We start from the raw sequence: 20673 nt of genomic DNA on the forward strand, positions 1-20673 counted from the left end.
GAGTGCTGGGATTAAAGGCGTGCACCACCACTGCCCGGCTACTTTTTTTATTTTTGAGACAGGGTCTCTCTGCATAGCTCTGGCTGTCCTGGAACTTTATGTAGATCAGGCTAGCCTCAAACTCACAGAGATCCTCCTGCACTTGCCTCCCAATACTTTTAGAAGCAAACATGTGAAAAACTTCTCAGTAACATCTCACATGAGCACTTGTGGCCTAATAATAGAAACAGAGGAACCAAGTTAGGATGTGAATTCAGACATGCAGCTCATAGTACAGCTGTGAGTCTCTGGGTGGCTGTGCCCTAGGAGCGACCATGCAGGCGACATCAACCCGAAGAGGGCGTGAACCCCAGCAGCTGCTCGATGGGTTTAAACCGCCACTCATCAGCCTCCAGCTCTTCCACCAAGCCAGCCAGTTTTTCCATCCGAGCAACTTGCTGATCTGTAAAGAGTCAGAAGTGGCAGAAAACAACAGGGCATTTCCCATGAGATTGTCACCACTCACAAACGTGACCCCTGGTCTAGAATTTGTGGCTGGGCTTTTCCACTTGACATTTGGTAATGGTGTCTGAAGACCAGGAACACTTCCAGCCATTCTCCATTCATCTGCACTGCTTCTCCCCTTTGCTTGCAGTGGTGGAGACTGAACCTTAGGGTCAAGTGTTACCACTGAGCTGCATCAGCTTCCATGAGTACTGCCCTTTATGTGTGTGCATACACGTGTATGTGCATGTGTGTCAGGCACCTAGTGGTCAGAGGTTGGTAATGGGTGTCTTCCTGAATACACCCATTCTCATTATTTTTTATTATTTATGTGTATATGTGTATGTGTCTAGGAAGCCAGGAGAAGGTGTCATATCCCCTGGAACTAAAGTTACAGATGGTTGCCAGCCACCACGTGGGTCCTGGGAATGAAACCCAGGTCCTCCGGAAGAACAGCCAGTGCTCTTAATTGCTGAGCCATCTCTCCAGCCCCTTATCTGAATGTTTTTCTATTTTCTCCTGCTGTGTTAATCCATCAAGGTCCTCCATCCCTTTATCTCCCTTCAGGCTCAATCCTTTCCTTGACTAAATCTGTTCTTTCTCTGAGTCTGGAAAGCCTTTTATATTAAAATAATTTTAAATGCAATTATTAAGAAAAACAGGTGTGACTCTCCTGGGTATATACTCTCCTTTTTTTAAGGGTCTCTCTTTCTAGAAATCTCTATGCTTAAATCTGTATTGAAATGTTTCCTGTAGGTTTCCCCGAAAAGGAAGCAGGGGTCTATTTCTGTATGGAAGTAGCTCCCTGTAGCAAGACCCTCAAATTCCTTAATAAACTCTCCCTGTTTTCCTTTAAAAAAGAGGCGGGGGTGAGGGGAGACAGGGAAACAGATACAGTAAAGGGAGATACACACACAGATGGGGAAGGCAGGAAAGAGAGAAGATGAAAAGTAGCCAGAAGCAAGGACTGGTGGTTCAAGCACTTGGGAAGCGGAGGTAGGAGAATTGCTCAGAGTTCTAGGCCAGCCTGGGCTACATAGTGAGTTTTAGAGTGAGAAAATAATAATAATAAAAATAATAAAGGAAAAAATACAGCTGGGTGGTGGTGGCACATGCCTTTAATCCCAGCACTTGGGAGGCAGAGGCAGGCAGATCTGAGATCAAGGTCAGCCTGGTCTACAGAATAAGTTTCAGGACAGCCAGGGATACACACAGAACCCTGTCTCAGAAAAAAAAAAAAATCAAAACTAACATCATCAACAACAACAACAAAAAAAACCCAACAGCAGCAAACAAAACAAAACCCCACTTTTAGAGGCTGGTTGAGCCTCAGTGGTGGAGCACATGGCCAGCATGTGTCACGCTCCTCGTCTGAGCCCTAGCACTGGAAAAGGACATTGCCCGTCATCACACTCTCAGTATATGCTAGACTTGGTGGCTATGTCTGTAACCCCAGCACTCAGGAGACACCCAAAAACAAAAACACAGTATAAACAGGTCCCTGTTCTCCAAGCCACAGGGATTCATTCAGAAGCTCCCATGGGTTTCCCCTAGGAGGAGCGGGCAGGAGGGGACATGGTTCTTGATCCAGGATGGAGACTTGGTGAAGTGTTTGTGTCACCGAGGGCTCACAGTGTGGACAGGGCAGGTGCTGCACGGACACTAGGGAAGGTGGTGCCTGAAAGCAAGCAGTAAGGGGTCTCACAAAGGGTAGGTGAAGGAACAGAGGAGCAGGAAGCAGCGACTCCTGAAAGAACTGAACCAGGACGTCAAACCTCCATGGGGGTTTTTAATCTGGACAAGATCTTAAGAGTGTTCAATTCAGAAAGTCATTTAAACAGTTTGTGGCTTTTGTCACAGCACAGTGACCTTTCAGAACGTGTGTCCCTTGCTTCCCATACACATACATTTGTAGGAAGGAAGGCAGCTCATGCACTTACCATGCTTCACCTGTTTAAGCGTGGACGCCACCTGATAGCTAAACACCGACTCACAGAGGAACCTCTCAGAGCCATCTACAAGAGAAAGGGCACAGGCGTTAGCGTTAATAAATTCCGGAGAAGCAAGCGAGCCTGCCCATTCTCCCCTGCTTCTACCGCTGAGGTCTAAGGCGTCTCTGGTGTGAGCAGAGGGGTCCTTGAGAACGCTGCTCCTGCAAAGGCTGCTCTTCTATGGCTAGGATATTAAAATAGTCCTACTTGTTTGAGAGTTCAAAAATAGTGTTACAAAAACAAAAACAAGAAACCTTAGCCTGATGTCCGGGTCACCATTGCCCCCTTCCTGTCCTGAGCAGCAGGCAAACAAGGCAGCTGACACACCCAGCTATGTGGTACTTGTGTGACTTAGGACAAAACTCCAATCACTTTTATTCTAAAAAAACAGAGCCAAGGGGAAAACAGCTGTCGGCTTTTAATATATCAAACTGTATCACCATGACCATCACAAAACCCTCCTGGGAAACTTCATCCTATAAACACAAATTGTAGCCCTGACTTTCCGACTGAACCAAGCATGCGATTTGAATGACGATAAGGGAATGGTGCAAGCCCAGGCCTTAGCACTGAGCTGGTGCCAAGTCCTGCCAACAAGAAGGTGGCTAGTTCAGTCGTGATACTCAGAGGGTGATTGGGAAACCTGACACTCGTCAGCGCAAAGGCTGATCGAGCAAAACATATCCCCAAAGACACACAATTCACGTAGGAAAATTCCATGTTTTAAAGGGCAGCAACACCCCCTGCCTCCCCCCCCCCGTCCCCCCCCCCCCCCCCCCCCCCCGGGCAGGTGGTTCATTAGCAAAGTTCTCAAATGGAAAGAGGACACAGCTGTCTCTCTCAAGGTAGCAGTTCACACTAGCACTGCTAGATGTCAGCACTCACTAGTCAGTCATGGATTGGTGTGTCACGGGGATTTAGTGACAGGGAGCTACCAACACATTCTGGTCTCCCGCTGAGTTTCACACAAACCTTTCTTTACAAGTCCTGGTAGTCAAAGGGAAAAAGCACAGCTACTAACTATCTGAACGGTGTGAACACACAACCAAAAAGGCTTCCTGCTATGTCTATTAACTTCAAATCAACGGAAGAGGAGAGAGAGATCGAAATCACTCTTAGGTTGAGCAGTCTGTAAGTTCAAGTTTCTTTCCCATTCCTGGCTTTTCATCTTTCTTCCTCGTGGTGCTGGGGTCAAGCCTAGAGCACTGCCTTCACGCCTGGTGTACTAGCTGCTGCTCAGCTGCGTCCCTTGCTTCTGACTGGTGTAAAGATCTAGACAAGCTGATGACATCATGACGTGTATCTGTAAGAGCAGAGCAGTGGATAACTCCAAATTCCACCCAGGGAAGGGAGCTGCGTGAACTTGGCACCAACGAAGCAATTCATGATGTTCTTGCAGGTAAACAACACACACTGGCATCCTTCTTAAAGAGCTCAAGTACAACTCAGGGTTTACTTTGCAAAGAGCAAAGCATAGAGAAGCAGACCTGGCCTCCCAGGTGGTTTGATCCTGAACTGTGGGAAGTGGGCTGTAAGGATCAAGTGGCCCGTGGGAAAGCTCCTGGAAGTGCTGCCTCCCACTAGGATAAAATGCATAAATTATCACACTGGCCTATCTTTCTTGGTAATGAGGTCCAAGGCAAAAATATAGAAGCACATTTTCCAAAAAGGTGCCTGGGTACCCGTACTTCAGGCCTGAGAGAGAATGCAGCCCATGCACGTGTAGCTTTGTGTTAACTACAAAGTCCACTGCTTCTTAAGCCACACCCTATCTGATGTAACATCTACCGATCTAAAGGTTGGGATTTCTCCAGCAGAGTCAGCTTTCTATTTACAACTGTAATCAAAAACACTGGGCAGCAGTGCATCAGGGTGAAAAAGTTCAGTAAAGAGCCCACAGCTAACACTAATTCCATTAAATTCAAGGCTATGGAAATTCATTTGAAAGGTATTACTTCACAGTAGGAAATGAGACAATCCCGGGTGATTTATAAACCAGCGGCCTTGTGAGGTTCCTCAAATACAGCCACTACTGGGCTGGAAGGAAGCCTCTCATTTGCTCACTAATAACTGGGTGAGAACAATCTCAGCAGAGGGTAGGAGACTGTTAAAGCTTGCTTCGTACTGCTGTTAGCAGACAGCAGATGAACCAAAAAGTTAATTTGAGAGGTTAACTACAGGCTGTTTGGATTTATTATCCTAGATTTAGGAGCAGGCAACATCAAGTTGAACCTGTTGGGATTCTGACACACACCCAACCTTGACTCCTAAATGCTTTTGTTCCTCACTCTCAAAGCCAACCTTGCTCTGTTCCCTTTCATTTTAGAAAGTCCCACTCATTGCCCAGGCTGGCATGGAAGTCTCTAGGTAGCACAGGCTAACACTTAACTCAGCCATTCTCCTGTCTCAGCCTCCTGAGTGTTGGGATTACCTCATCCATCACTATAGTTTGTTTCCATGACACTGATGTATGAAGAATGGGCCTGGCACATAGCTCAGTTGGTAAGGTACCTTATCTAGCAGGCACTGCGCCTTGAGTTTAGTCTCCAACATGGAAGAAGCCAGACATAGTAATATAGACCTGTAATCTCAGCACTTGGGAAGTAGGAGGAGGATAAGGAGTTCAAGGAGATAGAGGTCAGCCTGGACTACACGAGACTCAAAAATAAACAAACACAAGAACGAAGAAAAAAATAGTTTGATGCATGCATAGTCACTGTACAACAGTGTCACCTCCAAATCTGACACCATTGTCAACGCATATTTAGGAGTGCTACAGGGAAGAATATGCACAGTCATATGTAAATACCATGCCATTTCCCGGAAAAGACCCGAGCACCTGCTGACTTCAGCATCCATGGAGATGAGGCATGTGTGGAACAGAGGAGTGGCATTCATTGGAGGGGAGGTAAAGCAGAAGCACACCCCAGTATATACTGTGGGGTAATGGTGGACTTTCCAATTTTTATAAATTTGACGTTTGTTCATTCATTCATTCATCCATTCATTTATGTATTGGAAGTTGTGGAGTGGTCGGTAGACAACTTTTGGGAGTCAGTCCCCTCCTTCCACCATGAGACCCAGGGATTAAACCCAGGTGGTCAGGTGCGGTGGCAGGCACCTTTTACGTGATGAAATGGTTCACCAGTCCTTCTCTCTATTCTCGATATTAAATGGGATGTCAGCTACTTGGTTTGGCCAAGTCAGTTGTTTTCTAGTCTGTCTTTAAGTGTAAGCAGTTTTTAAGATGACTAGGATGCAGGAGGGTCACAACTGTGCACTTAAATGTAACATACCTATTCTACCACAGACCCCAATCAATTCCGCACGAGGCAATGAAAACGGTCAGAAAGAAACCTTCTAGGACGCCAGCTAGGACTAACTTCATGACTTTTTCTTGAAGCAGTGTTAAACACTGATTTTCTTCTGCTCTATAAAGCTCATTAAGTAACCTGAGTGCCTTCAACTTGTCATTTGTTCTATGGGAAACTTTCTTGACACATCTCTGCAACAGATAGTTAAAGTTGAGATTTACTTTTCGTGCCAAATATGGAGACAAAGCCTCTACTTCCAGTCAGACCTGGCGAGTATTAACACAAATGGAGGCAACAAAAAGGCAAGGGCAGAAGTGCGCATGCCTGATCCACCACCTCCCAGATCACACACGGCCGGCTGCTTCACTACCAATCACATGCAATCTACCCCAGAGCCTTATGGTGCTAGACTCCGCCTGTTTTTCTATCACAAATGATTCTTCTGTTTGTCCTGGCTTGCTAGACATGCAGCTGGGTCAAAGAATGCTTGCCTATCATGCATGCGGCCACTGGGTTCAGTCTCCAACACTACAGGAAAAAAAAAAAAACAGTTATGGTGTTTGGCATTATTTAACCTGAAACTATTTGTTTGTTTTAAAGTATCTGATATAAATGATCACCCCCCAAAAAACTAGGCCCAAATATAGTTGGTGCCTTTCTCAGAGACATCTTTTAATTGATTTAAAATATATCCATGCAAACCATGCAAGATTTAAATTTAAAAAGACCATTTTATAATTCAACACAAAAATGCTTGACTCAAGTGATTTTGAGCTCTTAATGGCTCAAAACATGTAAAAGCATTTGCCAATGTTTTTCAAGGATGGGAAGACTCCCTCGTGAGAAGGCCCTGGATCCTGGTCAAAAACCAAAGATTCCTGTCCTAGTCTAATCTAGGATCTCTAGGGCGAACCCAGACACATGCATTTTATTTTTTTGGAAAAGAAAAAGGGTCTTGTTGTACAGCCCTGGTTGGCCTGAATTCACTATGTAGACAAGATTGGCCTAGAATTCAGAGATTCACCTGCCAAGCAAGACATGCTCATTTTAAGTAAGTGTCTCTTGTGAGTTTTATGCTCCTTCACTGAATTACCAGCCTAGCTTAACATGAACCTGATGGATTCCAGTTGCCAGCGCTGCTTCATGACCACTGCCTGTGACCTATTTCTAACCAGGCAGTCTGCAAATGTGTGATAAGATGGTGGTTGCAAATCTGTCTCCGGTGCTATAAAAACCACACAGTCACACAGCAATGTCCTGCCGTGGGCTGGCCCCAAGAGTCACCTTCACAGAGGTAAATGCATTGCCTTTTACTTCCCTTTGGGCCTGTCTGTCGGGGTTAATCTATCTGTAGATGCTCACTAAGAAGAAAATACATCAAACAGGTGCCACAACAAGGCAACCTGGAGCTCCTGGCACCAGTGCCAACCCTGGTCGAGTCACTCAAGGGCTTGAGCCCCGCACCCCCCCCACCCACGCTTTACACTTCACATGCACTGAAGGTCTGCAGCCGATTGCTCAGCAAACACAGCGTGAGCTCACCTTCTAACATCTCTCCAGCTCCTTTAGGGTAGGTGAACAGAGCTTTCCGCGGCGGGGCAAGGTCTGAAACGCTGAAGCCAGAACCAGTGACAGAGCTCCCACTGACCCCGCCAGCTGACGACGAGGATGAGGAGGCAGCCATTCCCTCCAGCAGAATTCTCTCTTCACTAGAGGAAAAACAGCGATCAGAAGGTGTATAAAAGTCAGGTTGACTGTATTTCATCCTAGCCCAGTATGGCCAGCTTTCCCATCTTTTCTCCGAATATAGTTTTTTTTTTTTTTATAATGTCACTTAGGTTTTAAAGTAAAAACATGTTTAAGAATAGATTGTCAAGCTGGGTGTGGTAGGTGCACACCTTTAATCCCAGCACTCAGGAGGCAGAGGCAGGTGGATCTCTGTGAGTTTGAGGCCAGCTTGGTCTACAAACCAAGTTCCAGGATAGCCAGAGCTGTTATACAGAGAAACCATGTCCAAAAAAAGGATTCCCCCCCCCCACAAACACAAAAGATTGAAAAAAAAAAAAAAGAGTCCTAGTTTTTCCCATTAGCAAGTTGTGCCATTTGGAATTGAGTGTGGATGATTAATGAGTTATGAAGGGCGTTATGTCAGTGCCAAGGCAGAAATGGACCCAAGGATAAATATTCCTGCTCCACAGGACAGTTTGTCTTGGGTACATCCTCACTAAGCCATACCAAGAAGTTCACTTATCAAGTTTTCCAAATAAGAGTCCAAAATAACATTGTGTTCTGTTCCCAAGGAAGGGAATCGGTTAGGAAATACATATTGGCACTTTCATTGAGAAACTGTTAACGTAAATGCAATGCCTAAATCTAACACTTGATGGCGACCAAAAACTGGAACAAAATAATTCAGGAACTGATCTCAGAAATCACAGCTCTTTGTGAACTGAGTATCTGTGGGCTTAGTCCTGTGCCATCACATCTGAAAACCCAGATTCCAGTGCTGACTTCCTACAAAATTTCAGAACAAGAACATGATATCAGAAGCATATGAAGTCATTACACACACACACACACACACACACACATTTTTGTTGTTGTTTTGGGTGACAGGGTTTCTTTGTGTAGTCTTGGCTGTACTGAACTAGCTCTGTAGACCAGGATGGCCTCAAACTCAGAGATCCACCTTCTTCTGCCTCCTATGTGTTTGGGATTAAAGGTGTGTGCTACTGTGGCCTGGCTACTGTAAATTTTAAAATGGTTACTACCATTTTGTTTATGCCATCTAGAACTTTCTGTCACCATGGAAATGTTCTGATAGTCTAGTTCTGTCCAATAGGGCAGCATGAGGCTCATGTGGCTATTACCATAACTGAAGAGCTATATGTCCGCTTTTAAATGCTAAATACAATTTCAATAAAACCATGTGGCTCGTGGTCTCTCACCAGATAATGGATTCTAGTACTTCAGTGAACAAATGACTTTACATGGTAGCAGTGATGTGCACCAGTATGGAAAGTTTCAGATTTTCAGGAGGCTGAGGCAGGGGACTACACAGCCAGGAGTCTGTTTCAATAACAACAGACAATGGCTTATTTTCACATTACATAGGTTTTAACTATTTATTTATAAAGAAGGTCTGAATTAACTATGTAGCTTGGTCTGGCCTGAATGAAACTCAAGGCAGTGCCACTTTGTCAGTGACCCAAGCGCTGGGATTACGGCCATGCGCTACCAGGTCTGGCTTAAAAATGATCTTTAAAATGAATTTTCCAGGGTTGGGGATGTTTTTCAGTTAGCAAACTGCTTGCCTAGTATGCAGGAAGCCCTGGGCTCAGTTCCTAGCACCATGTAAACAAGGAATGGAGGCAAAGAAGTAAAACTCTAGCACCTGGGAGGTAGAGGTAGGAGGTGCAGAAGTTCATGTTCATCTTTGGTTCCAGGTCAGTCTGGGATACACGGGATCCTTCAAAAAACCAAACTGAAAACTAAAACAACAAATAAACCAAACAAAAAACCCAACAAACAAGCAGAAAACAAAGCAAACAAACAAAAGCCCCCATGAAAACAGCTCGCCTCTGTTATGGTCAGAGAAAATTTTGCTGAATGGTTTTCACTCAAGCTCCCCCTAGTTCTGGCATATTTGGGGAGCAGAGCTCAGTGGTGGGGCACACACTTCTATCATTTGAGTCTCTAGTTTCAATTGAGAATGCTTAAAAAGTCAAAACTCATCTTTTGAAAACAAAATAAAACAGAAAAATACTAGAGAATGCTACGTTCCTGTAAATCCTTTCTGTCCAGAGCATCTAGCTTCCTTCTGAGGAAAACTGTAAAGATGTCTGAGATGGTGGCTTCTGTCTCCTAACTCCATGGCAGTGACATGTGGTTGTCAGAGAAGCAGAGCTTGGTTTCTAGTTCCACCATATGGTCACCCATAGGTGGCACTAATCAACGCTGACATGGAATAATGAAATAGTAAGACTATTGCTATCATTAGACTATTATAAATGCAAACTCATGAACGGCTTTCTAACTTTTTAAAGAAAGTCTTATTTTAAAATAGGCTCTCACTATGTAGCCCTGGCTGTCCTGTTCTAGGACTTGCTATGTAGTCTAGGTTGGCCTCAAACTCACAGAATTCTGCCTGCTTCTTAGTGCTGGTGTCAAAGGCATGGCCACTATGCCCAGCTCATTAATGATACTTTTAATTTTGCTCTTGGGTTACTTTCGGAACTGTACTCGTATGCATCAGGGCAAGCAATCTTTCATGTGGGATTTCTAACTGCCCCTTTGCACCATACTGGCTCAAAACATAGCCTGGTAAAGTTTTAAGTTGTTACTTAAAAGAGACTTAAGTATTGATGTACCAGGTCCAAATCTCTAACTGGATTCCTGGTGGAATCAAATAAAGCACGTAGACCATTCGGCCTCTTCCCCAGAGAGCAGCTCTGGATTTACGTCACCCCCAGTTCAGAGCAGAACCCCCTGAGAACTGTTTATTTTTCTCAATTAAGATTTTAAACTCTGTTCTCTTCAACTTCCACCCTGATAATGTTCCATTTAGTTGTGAATGCTTTGTGTTTTGTATTTTGAGATCAGCTGCCTGACAGAGCACCCAAGCGGTGGCCAGCTAACTTCAAAGGCTAGCCACAGTGACTCTGTAACTGAAGGTCATCAAAGGAGCTTCCTTTCATCCTATTTTCTTCCCAATTCTCCAAACTACTATTGCTCCATATAAAAAACAGTCAGGGTGGAAAAAAAGAGCTAGAAATCAGTGCAAGGTTAACTTTAAATAAGCCGTCTTCTGCTGAGACGCAGAGATACACATGCAAGATCTCTGGTTCTAAAGATTTGCTTAAGGTTTTCTGTTTGTTTCTTCTCTTGCTGGAGCTGGAGGAGGAGCCAGGCCCTGTGAATGTCCGACAAGTTCCACCCTGAGCTACATCTCCAGTCTCTAGTTCTGAATGCCATCCGGAGTTAAGCTAACAACAAACCCTAGACTTTAAATGCTGAGCATAGGGATTAACTCAGTGATCATTGTAACTCTAGCCACTCATTTAAGCATGTTCACAGCATGCTCACACAGCTCACAGGAACCACTGACTTCCTAAAGGTCACCTAATATCTGAAGCAATGGCTTGCCGATATGCTCCTCTGCATGAGGGCAAGCTAGCACAGCAATTGAGGGCTGACTGTGGGGGCTGAAGAGTTGGCTCAGAGGTTAAGAGTGCTTGTTGCTCTTGCAGGGGACTGGAGTGTGGTTCCCAGCACCCACGTTTGGTGGCTCACATTCACCTGCAACCCCAGCTCTGGGCGATCTGTGGTCTTCTTCTAGCCTCCTTGGTTGCACACACACACACACACACACACACACACACACACAAATAAAAATAAATAAATCATTAAACAGTAATAAACTATTAAAAAACTGCCTGCCACTGGTTGCAGTGGCTCATGTCTTTAATCCCAGCACTACGGGAGGCAGAGACAGGCAGATCACTGTGAGTTCGAGGACAGTCTGGTCTACAGAGTAAGTTCCAGGGACAGCCAAAGATACACAGAGAAAGCCTGTCTTGAAAAACCAAAACCAACCAACCAAACAAACAAAAAACAGGAAAGAAAAAAAAAAAAAAACCCTGCCTAGGTCTATATCCTGGCTTTGCTATCTGCTGTGTGACTGGACGAATCAAATCAGTTGACTTTTTTCTTCCTTAGATGCCTCACCTGTAAAGTGGAATCAATAATAGTGCCTACCTTATAGAAGTATTATGAAGATTAGATCAATACAGGCAAAGCAACTAGAACAGCTTCAGGCTTAGGAAAAACAACATCTTAAGAAATAACAAAAACCAGTAATAGACACTGGCACCTGCTTTTATTCATTCATTTATTTTTTAGACTATTGCTTTGTAGCCCAGACCCTGTAGGGTTGGCCTATTGAGTGTCGGAATTAAGGCATGCATATCACACCCAGTTTTCCCGATGCAGAGTCCAGTATTTCATATTCTCTTTGGCATAGCTATGTTGAGACTCCTGGAAGGGAAGGGTCTGTCTGCTCGGGAGGCTGACAGCATTATCTGTTTGCACCTCACACATTCTACTACTGGGCTACACCCTTAGTCGGCATGCTCACTTCTCATCTTGTTCTGCACCGGGTCTGCGAAGATGGCTCGATGTAGAAAGTGCGTGCACTGGAGGAGTTGAGGATCCCCGGAGCTCACTTACCAGCTTTGCAGGTGTGGGAGCTGCCTGTAACCCCAGAACTGGGGAGTTAAAGATAAGCGACTCCCAATAGCAGGACAGGTAGCTAGATTAGTGGGAATGGACCCATTCTGGGTTCAGGGAAGTCATGAAAGCTATGGAAGAAGACATCAGACATAAGCTTCAAGGCTCCACAGGCATGGGCACACACACACATGTAAAAATCTAGTCTGTGATCTTGGGTCTGGAGACATGCAGTTCAGTGGTAGAGTATTTGCTTAGTATGTGGAAGGCAGTGGAAAGGATCCTGTCAAGTTGGAAAGCAAGACACAAATCATCTTTGTATCCTTGAGGCATCGTATAAATCCCCTATCACAATGTTTCCTGGATGAATGAATGATTCATACATCATAGATCAGGAGCTGGCAGCTCAGTAGAGACTGCAGGGGACAGAGATGGTTAGATGGTCGAAGCCATGAAGGTCAGGCCGCTCTGGTTGTTTTCACTGTGTGGAGTATACAACTTTGCTTCCCAGGAGGCTGCCGGGCCCATAAAAAACACTCAGTAGAGTTTGCTGAATGCTGATAATTGAGCATCCTTGGGGCTGCTGACAGCACAACCGCTCATAGGAAAAGGAACATTTGTGGGACACTATATGGCTCGGTTAAATACTTACTTTGTGTATGACAGAGATGACCTTGCACTCATAAATTACTTTATGCTTATTTTCTTAAAAGCAAACAAAACAAAACAAAGTTTTGTTAAAATTAAGTCTCAGAACAAACCAGATACTTAAGTCGATCGGATCCAGTACGAAGGCTAATTATGACAACTGTTGTTGTCAGACGCACAGATCCTTCCAGTGTGTTCCACCTCAACAGACGGGTCATCACCCAAATCAAATAGACGCAGCACCTCTGGGTGGAAAGAAGAACCAGGCCGGGACGGGGAGGAGTCAGCACACCACTCCTGGTTACGCTGACTCCACCCAAGGCACGCTTCCCACCCAGCAATTCGGGAGGAGGCGGGGTGGGGGGCTCGCGATCGCCCCACTGCGCAGGCGCCAACCCTCCGCGCGCATGCTCAGTCGGAGGACATTGCTTTTGCACACGTCGGGCGCGGGGGAGCCTCCAGGGTCTCTTTCCACCCTGTTAGTCCTGGCAGGTAGGATCGTAGAGCTCAACGCCCCATCGAACCACCGAAGGTTCTGGAAGCCTTGGCTACTTACCTGAGTAGCTTGTGTACTTTGACTGACAGCCCCGCCCCCTGGACCAAGCAGCGCGGCTTCGTTCACTACGACGTAGACGGTGGCGTGCGCATGCCCGCCCGCCCGCTCTGTGGGAGTCTTACGGCGGCGTGCGCCCGCCCCTGTGGCTGGGGGGGTAGAGGTGGGGGGGGGGAGGCCGAGGGCGGCACTATCGCGCGTGCGCAGCGAGGGCGTGGCCGGAGCTGGGCGGAGAGCGAGCATTCGGGGAACACTTCCGGGTCACTCCCACCCCGTCACCTTCCCGGGGGTTCTGTTTATCTTGCTGCTGCGGTGTTTTCTGGTACCTGCCTCTGGCGTTGGGTTCTTTGTTTACTCTTATGGTTTAGGACTTCCACTTCTCCCACGATAGTTACAAAGACATATATGCCTCTCCCTCTCCCAATCGCAGGACACAAGGCTGGCTAGTCGGTTTCCGTCCTTGTGCGCAGTCTCTCTGCCCAGAGCTGCGCAGGAAAGGTAGATGAGTGTGCACCACAGCCACCTCGCGCTCAGGGCCCCAACTTTCCTGTCCAAAGGCTACTTTTGTTCCTAGGTGGGGAGGGCAGGCTAAAGGTGTCATGTCAAGGCTGTTGATAATTGCATCATCTCGTCAACGTTGACGTTCTGTGTTCTCAAAAGCACAACCCCTCGCCTTGGTTCTGTGCTGTCGGCTCCCGATTAGCGACTTGGCAGAGGGTTGGGCCAAGCATTTATTTAGAAGGGGTGGTTATATTTTCTTTGGCACTTTGAAGTACATGGGCTTGAAGACCCAGCCATCTGTGATGGGAACATGGGTTGGACTTAACCACCGCTAGTTCATAAGGGGCCTTTATTTCCCAAATATTGATTCAAGTGGTGACTAGGCGTTTCGCTTTTCTCAGGAAGTGATGTAGCAGTTGTTAGGGCAGCGACCACCAGAAACTGTTCCTTCTCACTGATGTGTTGGTCTGAGACTATGTTAAATCATAGGGAAATTAGATCTGATTGTTAGGTGTGCATTTCTAGCGCCTTTATAAACATACTTAGCACTCTTCCGTGGATATTGTTTGAATGGTTCCTCATTTTGTTATTATGTTGGATAGAAGGAACGAAGCACTTTGCCTATGGTTAGGTAAGTGTCAAGACTGCACTCACCTTTAGGTTAAAGTAATCAGAGACCTATGTTTTCTCAAAGTCACTGGCAGGCTGTATACTACTAATGCCTCTTATTGGAGGGCTGATTACAAATCACTGTCTAGAGTGAGTCAGGGGGTGTAATAAATGATAGAGAATGCAGTCCTTGCCTTATAAGAGTTTACATGCAGTGGCAGGCCAATGAAAAGCAACACTATTCTTGCTTAGGATGTGCTATGAATTACTACTGCCCAGTTATATCCATTCAGGCATACATAATAGTCCATATAATGGAGGTTTTTAATTTAATGTTTTTTGTTTATTTTTCGAGACAGGGTCTCTCTGTGTAGCTTTGGAGCCTGTCCTGGGACTCGCTTTGTAGACCAGGCTGCCCTTGAACTCACAGAGATCTGCCTGTCTCTGCCTCCTGAGTGCTGGGATTAAAGGCGTGCGCCACGACCGCCCAGCTTAATTTAATTATTTTATTCCATTTATTTATTTTGTCTGTGCCTGTGCTTCCTAGCTGCATGTTCAGAGGACAGCCTGTAGGAGTCAAGTTTTCTTCTTCTGCCATGTGGGTGGGTCATCAGCCTTGGGAGCAAGTGTCATTACCTGTTCAGTCATCTTACCGACATAAATTTTTATTTCTAATTAATAAAAAGGTAAAAAGATGGTTTGTCTTTTTTAGGACTTTACTAGAATATCATTTGCAGAAAGTGTCATGGACGTTCTCCGCCCACAGATTATAACAATTGATGGACGGAATTATAGGAAGAATCCCATCCAGGAAAAGAACTATCAGCATGAAGAAGATGAGGGTTTCTATCAAGGTAATCCTAATTGCTCTTAGGTCAGATGAGAAGTAAATGTTCTTGTACTGTAGGGGCAATTCTTTGTTTCTTGCTGTTCAGTGATCCTGCCAAAGCCGCTCTCAAATGAGCCATTCTTGGTTGCATTTCATAAGTCAAGACATATTTCACCTTGTACAGAGGCTTAAATGCCATGAGGAGTAATTTTACTCATTATTATTTTTAGAGGGGTGTGTGTGTGTGTGTGTGTGTGTGTGTGTGTCTGTATATATATGATCATGGGTGCCCAGAGAAGCCTGAAGAGGGTGTTGGATCTCCTGGAGTTGGAGTTACAGGTGATTGTGAGCTGCCTAGTGTGGGTGCTGGGAACTGAACTCAGGTCATTTGCAAGAGCATTAAGGGCTCCTAGCTGCAGAGCCGCTGTGTGAAGAAATTGCAGTTAGTTATTACTACTAACTTTTGATATTCTGGGTCAAAATTAAATCTCTTTGCCTGTGAAATTGTAAAAGAGTATGAATGAATGACCAAATGAATGAATAAATGAATGATTTTTGAGACGGGGTTTCTCTGTGTATCTCTGGCTGTCCTAAACTCTGTAAACTCAAAGATCCTACTGCCTCTGCCTCCTGAGTGCTGAGATTAAAGGTGTGCACTACCATGGCCCCATCATTTTTTGTTTTGTTTTGTTTTGCTTTTTTTTTTGAGACAGAGTCTCTCTAGGCTGGCCTTGAACTAATAGAGATTCGCCTGCCTCTGCCTCCTGAGTGCTGGGATTAAAGGTGTACACCACCATGCCTGGCTAAGAATATAAGTAATAGAAATAAATGTGTGAAGGCTTTAGTTCAGAGTCAGATAATGTTAACTGTTACGTTATTTTTCTTTCTTCCTGGTCATGCACTGACAGTCCCAGAGACCCAACTAACCTTATTTTACATATGGTAATCTTGTAAATAGAAATAAATAGTTGAGGTGGGTTATAAGTATTTTCAGGGCAGTTGCCATTGTGGTTAGGCTTAGAGCAGGGCCTTTCAATTCTTTGCAGTTGTTCCTCTTTGATTCCTAAGGGTTTCTACCGTACCTTAACTTTGGGGGTCACTTTTCCCTGTGATCCTTCTTATGGTGTGTTGTCAGCCTTGATTCTTGGGCTCCTCTTTTTCATTCTTTTTGTGCCGGTCTCTCTCACTATCCTTATTATATAACTCAGGCTGCCACTCTTCCTGCCTCAGCCTCCCAGCCTCAGCCTGGAACTCCTCCAGGCATAAGGCCTGGCCTCTCTTTTCTCTATGTTGAGGTTTTAAGGAATAAATTCTCTTAGTATCATCCTTATTTATAATTCATTAAAGTAATTCTGTGCTCTAATACTAAAAAGTATTAGATTTTAAAAGGCTGAGTTTATATTATGTGAACTTCATCTGAATAGAATAATAGTAAAACATGTTGTTTAGGCATGACTCTCTCTCTCTCTTTCTCTCTCTCTCTCTCTCTCTTTGGTTTTTCAAGACAGGGTTTCTCTGTAGTTTTAAAGCCTGTCCTGGAACTAGCTCTTGTAGACCAGGCTGGCCTTGAACTCACAGAGATTCGCCAGCCTCTGCCTCCCGAGTGCTGGGATTAAAGGAGTGCACCACCACTGCCCAGCCGCCATATTGACTCTAAGAGAAAACAGCTAAGTATCGGTATGTATATACTGCCTTCCCAAGGTTCTGAGACTGAAGGATTTAAAATACCCACCATGTTCTTTTTATTTATTTCTTCTATGAGCGGACGGGGGGGGGGGGGCACTAAAGCAGTAGTCAAGCTGCTCCTCGCACCTGTTCTTGCCGTCTTAAACACCGAGAGTGATTGGCAGAGGGGAGGAGGCTGCTTTCCATTGAGCAGCAGCATTCAGAGATGTTATGGTTTCTTTGCAGACTCCATGGAATATTCTGATGAGCCCTGTGATGCTTATGAGGTGGAGCAGACCCCTCAAGGATTCCGGGCCACTGTCAGTGCCCCTAGCCTGCTCTACAAGTGAGTGAGTTCCCCATCAGCTTCAGGAGACAGTACTTCCAGGAAACCCAGCAGGAAGCCAGCTCTTGAGTCTTTCACACTTACTGTGCTGCTTGATTACTGATGATGACAGAGTTTAGTATTTTGAGTCCTGAAATGTCAAAGGACTGATTACAGATTAATCTAATCATTCTGTGTTTATTGCCACATCCTGTTGACTTTCACTTTTAAATGTCCTTTGGATCTACTGTTTATCTTCACCGCTACCTCTTTTTCCTTTGGGTTTCTTTTTTTAAAAGAAATATTTATCTAATATGTCTGTGTGAATGTTTACATATATGTATGTACACTGCATATGTGTCTGGTGCCCAAGGAGCATAGAGGAATTTGTTGAATCCTCTGGAACTGGAGTTAATAGGTAGTTGTGAGCCATGTGTTGTGGATACTCGCAACTGAACCTGGGTCCTCTGCAAGAGCTGCAAGTGCTCTTCATCACACAGCTGTCTCTTGGGTCTCCCGTGGTATTCTTAAAACAACTGCAGCAGTCTCTCCACACTCCAGCTCTCTTCCTAGTCCTCACATTGTAAGAGGAATGATTTAAAACCCTGTTTTTGAGATTTTTTTTTTTCCTCTTTTCTTTTTTTGGTTTTTCGAGACAGGGTTTCTCGGCAGCTTTTTTAGAGCCTGTCCTGGAACTAGCTCTTGTAGACCAGGCTGGCCTCGAACTCACAGAGATCCGCCTGCCTCTGCCTCCCGAGTGCTGGGATTAAAGGCGTGCGCCACCACCGCCCGGCTTGAGATTTGTTTTTATGTGACTTGTTGTCTTGCATGCGTGTTTGTCTGTTCACCATGTGTATGCAGTGCCTGTGAAGGCCACAAGAGGTCACTGTATTCCCTGAAACTGGAGTTCCTAGCCTCTTTGTGAGGGCTAGAAATTCTAAGCCAAGTCCTCTGGAAGAGCAGTCAGTGCTTTTAACCACTGAGCCATCTCTCTAGCTCCCCACCTCCCCTTTAAGTTTTTTTTTCTTTTTTGAGACATGGTCTTGTTTTATTGTTAAGGCTGACGTGGACCTCCTGCCTCTCAGCCTTTCATTTACTGAGATGACAGATAGCCATCACCTCACCTGGCTTGGAATGATCTTTTTAAAAGGAAAATCTGCTTATTTTACCACTTCTGCTTAAAATCCATCTGTGGGGGCTTGTGAGATGGCTCAGCAAGTAAGGGCACTCACCATGCAAGCTTGGCAACCTGAGTTTCATCCCTAGAACCTTTGTAGAGGTGGGAGGTATTCAACCTCATAAAGTTCTTCTCTGAACTTCATGCAACGTGCTGTGGTGGGAGTACCCACATATGTGCTTATGTATACACATGACACACTAATAATACATTTAAAAAACCATCAGATGGAATTCTGGTTCATTAAAGCAATGGCCATAGTCATGATTATGCCTTAGCTGATTCTGCATTTTGTTTTCTTTTCCTTTTGCTTTAGGTCTTTCTCTGCCTTGTTCTTAAGGTTAGAACACCCACCTGATATTTTTAGTTCTTCATATGTTGCTGTGGTTTTTTTCATCCTTTGGGTTCATGTGTGTGCTATGCCTTTTACCTCTGTCTTTTTATCTTTCTTACCTGGTTATATTCTCCTTCCCAGAGAAGTTTGCTTTGGTTCCAGCCATCCCTGCCAATCACTAATTATCCTACTGTATGATTTTATAATGCCTCTGCGTGTGGTTTGTGGTGTTTATCATAGTCTGTGTTTGTATGGGACGCCTCTAGAAGGCAGGGATTTGTCTGTTCCATTAATCTTCAGTGCCTGCCAAGACTACCGTGCTTTTTCGAGGATCTCTGTTGTGAATTGCTTATGAACTCTACGGTCACTTCCGCATGTGCTTATGTGCATGCTCTCTCATGGTCTTCCCCACGTTAACCACTAATAGAATGTTGTCAGAAGCTCACTGCCTCGGAGGATCAAGTGCTCTAAAAAGTCCATGAGTCCTTGCTGTTTTTTTGTTATACTGGATGAGTTAGGTCCGCTCAAGGAGGAGAGCTACAAATACGAACTCAAATGCGTTTGAAGGCTAATAGTTTCATCCTTGAGAACATTCTGAAATACCTTCTGTGGATAAAATTCTCCTTGAATGTAGCCAATGGGAAGCCAAAGCTAACCCTGACAGCTTACTTACTCTGTTCCTAGGCTCTGATGACATTTTCTCCTGGAGATATGATTTCAGAATGTCATGACTCAGCTTCCTGAAAAACAAAATGAGTGTAACATGTGTTGGCGTACATAGGTCTACTGCTGATGTATGTAAAAATTCCTTAATGTCTAATTCTGATGATGGACTTTTGAATTCGGTAGACTCCTAAGTTCTTGTGTTCCTGATGAACATATGGGTACTAGATTAGTTGTTGGTTCTAATTAGTCCTAATTAGTAAATACCATTCGCTGAGAAGTCTCCCCCTGGAACCCTACCCTTTTCTTTTTTCTTCCTCCCCCCCCCCTCTCTCTTTCTTTTCTTCTTCCCCTGACCTGGAACTTGCAGTCTGCCTACTTCAGTTTCTCAACTGCTGAGATTACAGGTGTGCACCACATACCTGCTGGGAGATTAGTCGGTAGTAGACGGCTGAAGCTAGGAGGGAATGGTAGGGTTGTGATGAGTTAGTCTCATTTGCAGGGGAGTGTTGAAAGTTGTCTCCACTCTGGTTGCTGTGAGTCATCAGATTGTCAGTATCTCAGAACCTGGCCATACACAAACACATACAGTATATAATATGTATAGCGATAATATATATATTTGTGGTGAAATCTCTTAAACAATGTATGTGCTATGCTTAATTTAGGGTTACATGTTTGCTAGTCTTGAACTAGTGATCTTCCTTCTTCAGCCTCCTGAATGCTGATTCCAGATCTCACCAAGCATGGCTCTTCTGTATTCTACAGACTATCTGAATGGTACTCCTGATCTCTTTTCCAAGCCCTTTACCCTTTGTGGTGTTTTGAATGAGAATAGTCCCCATAGACTCCTGTATTTGAATATCTGGTTCTCAGTCAATGGACTGTTTAGGAAGGATTGGGAGGTGTGACCTTGTTGAGGAGGTGTGCCACTGGGTGTGGGCTTTGGGATTTCAAAACCCACATCAGGCCCAGTCTCACTTACACTCTGCCTTGTATTTGTGGACAGGTTGTGAGCTCTTGGCCACCTCTGTCAGACAGTGCCCTGCCTGCCTGCTGCCATGGGTCCTCTGTTTACACACTGAGTCAGTGATCCCCTTTGCCTGTGAGTGAAGAGAGCTTGCTCTGTGAAGCCTGGTGACTTACACTTTTTTCTACTAATACTGCACTTTTATTGAAGTGTCTTTCTCTTAGGGAGTGTCTCTAGCTGCATGCAACTTAAACATGTATTTTTTTTTCACATTATAGGCACATAGTTGGAAAGAGAGGGGATACCAAGAAGAAAATAGAAATGGAGACAAAAACATCTATTAACATTCCTAAACCTGGACAAGAAGGAGAAATTGGTGAGAC

At 44.8% G+C, this 20673-nt stretch overlaps 2 protein-coding genes across 9 annotated transcripts in view; one reads left to right on the plus strand and one right to left on the minus strand.

Moving 5' to 3' along the window:
- Nucleotides 1–235: 235 nt before the first annotated feature.
- Anapc16 (anaphase promoting complex subunit 16) lies at nt 236–13359 on the minus strand. 3 transcript variants are annotated; one of them, XM_038342285.1, is made up of 4 exons: nt 13221–13359; nt 7331–7497; nt 2424–2498; nt 236–442 (listed from the first exon to the last, which is right to left on the minus strand). In XM_038342285.1, the coding sequence occupies exons 2-4, from the start codon at nt 7470–7472 to the stop codon at nt 327–329; spliced, it is 333 nt and encodes a 110-aa protein (XP_038198213.1). In that variant the 5' UTR covers nt 7473–7497; nt 13221–13359; the 3' UTR covers nt 236–326. The 3 variants fall into 3 exon arrangements, with proteins under 3 accessions (XP_038198213.1, XP_038198212.1, XP_038198214.1); XM_038342284.1 differs by lacking the exon at nt 13221–13359 and adding an exon at nt 12669–13162; XM_038342286.1 differs by lacking the exon at nt 13221–13359 and adding an exon at nt 12778–13151.
- The window catches only part of Ascc1 (activating signal cointegrator 1 complex subunit 1), an 87086-nt gene continuing 79401 nt past the window's right edge, over nt 12989–20673 (plus strand). The window contains exons 1-4 of one of the 6 annotated variants that reach the window (XM_038342283.1): nt 12989–13156; nt 15040–15181; nt 17068–17167; nt 20569–20666. In XM_038342283.1, the coding sequence (XP_038198211.1) occupies nt 15073–15181; nt 17068–17167; nt 20569–20666 (307 nt within the window). In that variant the 5' untranslated portion in view covers nt 12989–13156; nt 15040–15072. The other 5 variants (XM_038342277.1, XM_038342279.1, XM_038342278.1 and 2 more) reach the window with 5 other exon arrangements.

The sequence above is a fragment of the Arvicola amphibius genome, chromosome 9, assembly GCF_903992535.2.
Source record: "Arvicola amphibius chromosome 9, mArvAmp1.2, whole genome shotgun sequence".
NCBI lineage: Eukaryota > Metazoa > Chordata > Mammalia > Rodentia > Cricetidae > Arvicola > Arvicola amphibius.

Coding starts and splice junctions, on each gene's coding strand:
- Anapc16 (XM_038342284.1), bottom strand. CDS start 12,700: ATGAGTGCAAGGTCATCTCTGTCATACACAAA. Junction 7,498..12,668: donor TCATCTCTGTCATACACAAA/GTAAGTATTTAA, acceptor TTTTTCCTCTAG/TGAAGAGAGAATTCTGCTGG. Junction 443..2,423: donor GCTTAAACAGGTGAAGCATG/GTAAGTGCATGA, acceptor GACTCTTTACAG/ATCAGCAAGTTGCTCGGATG.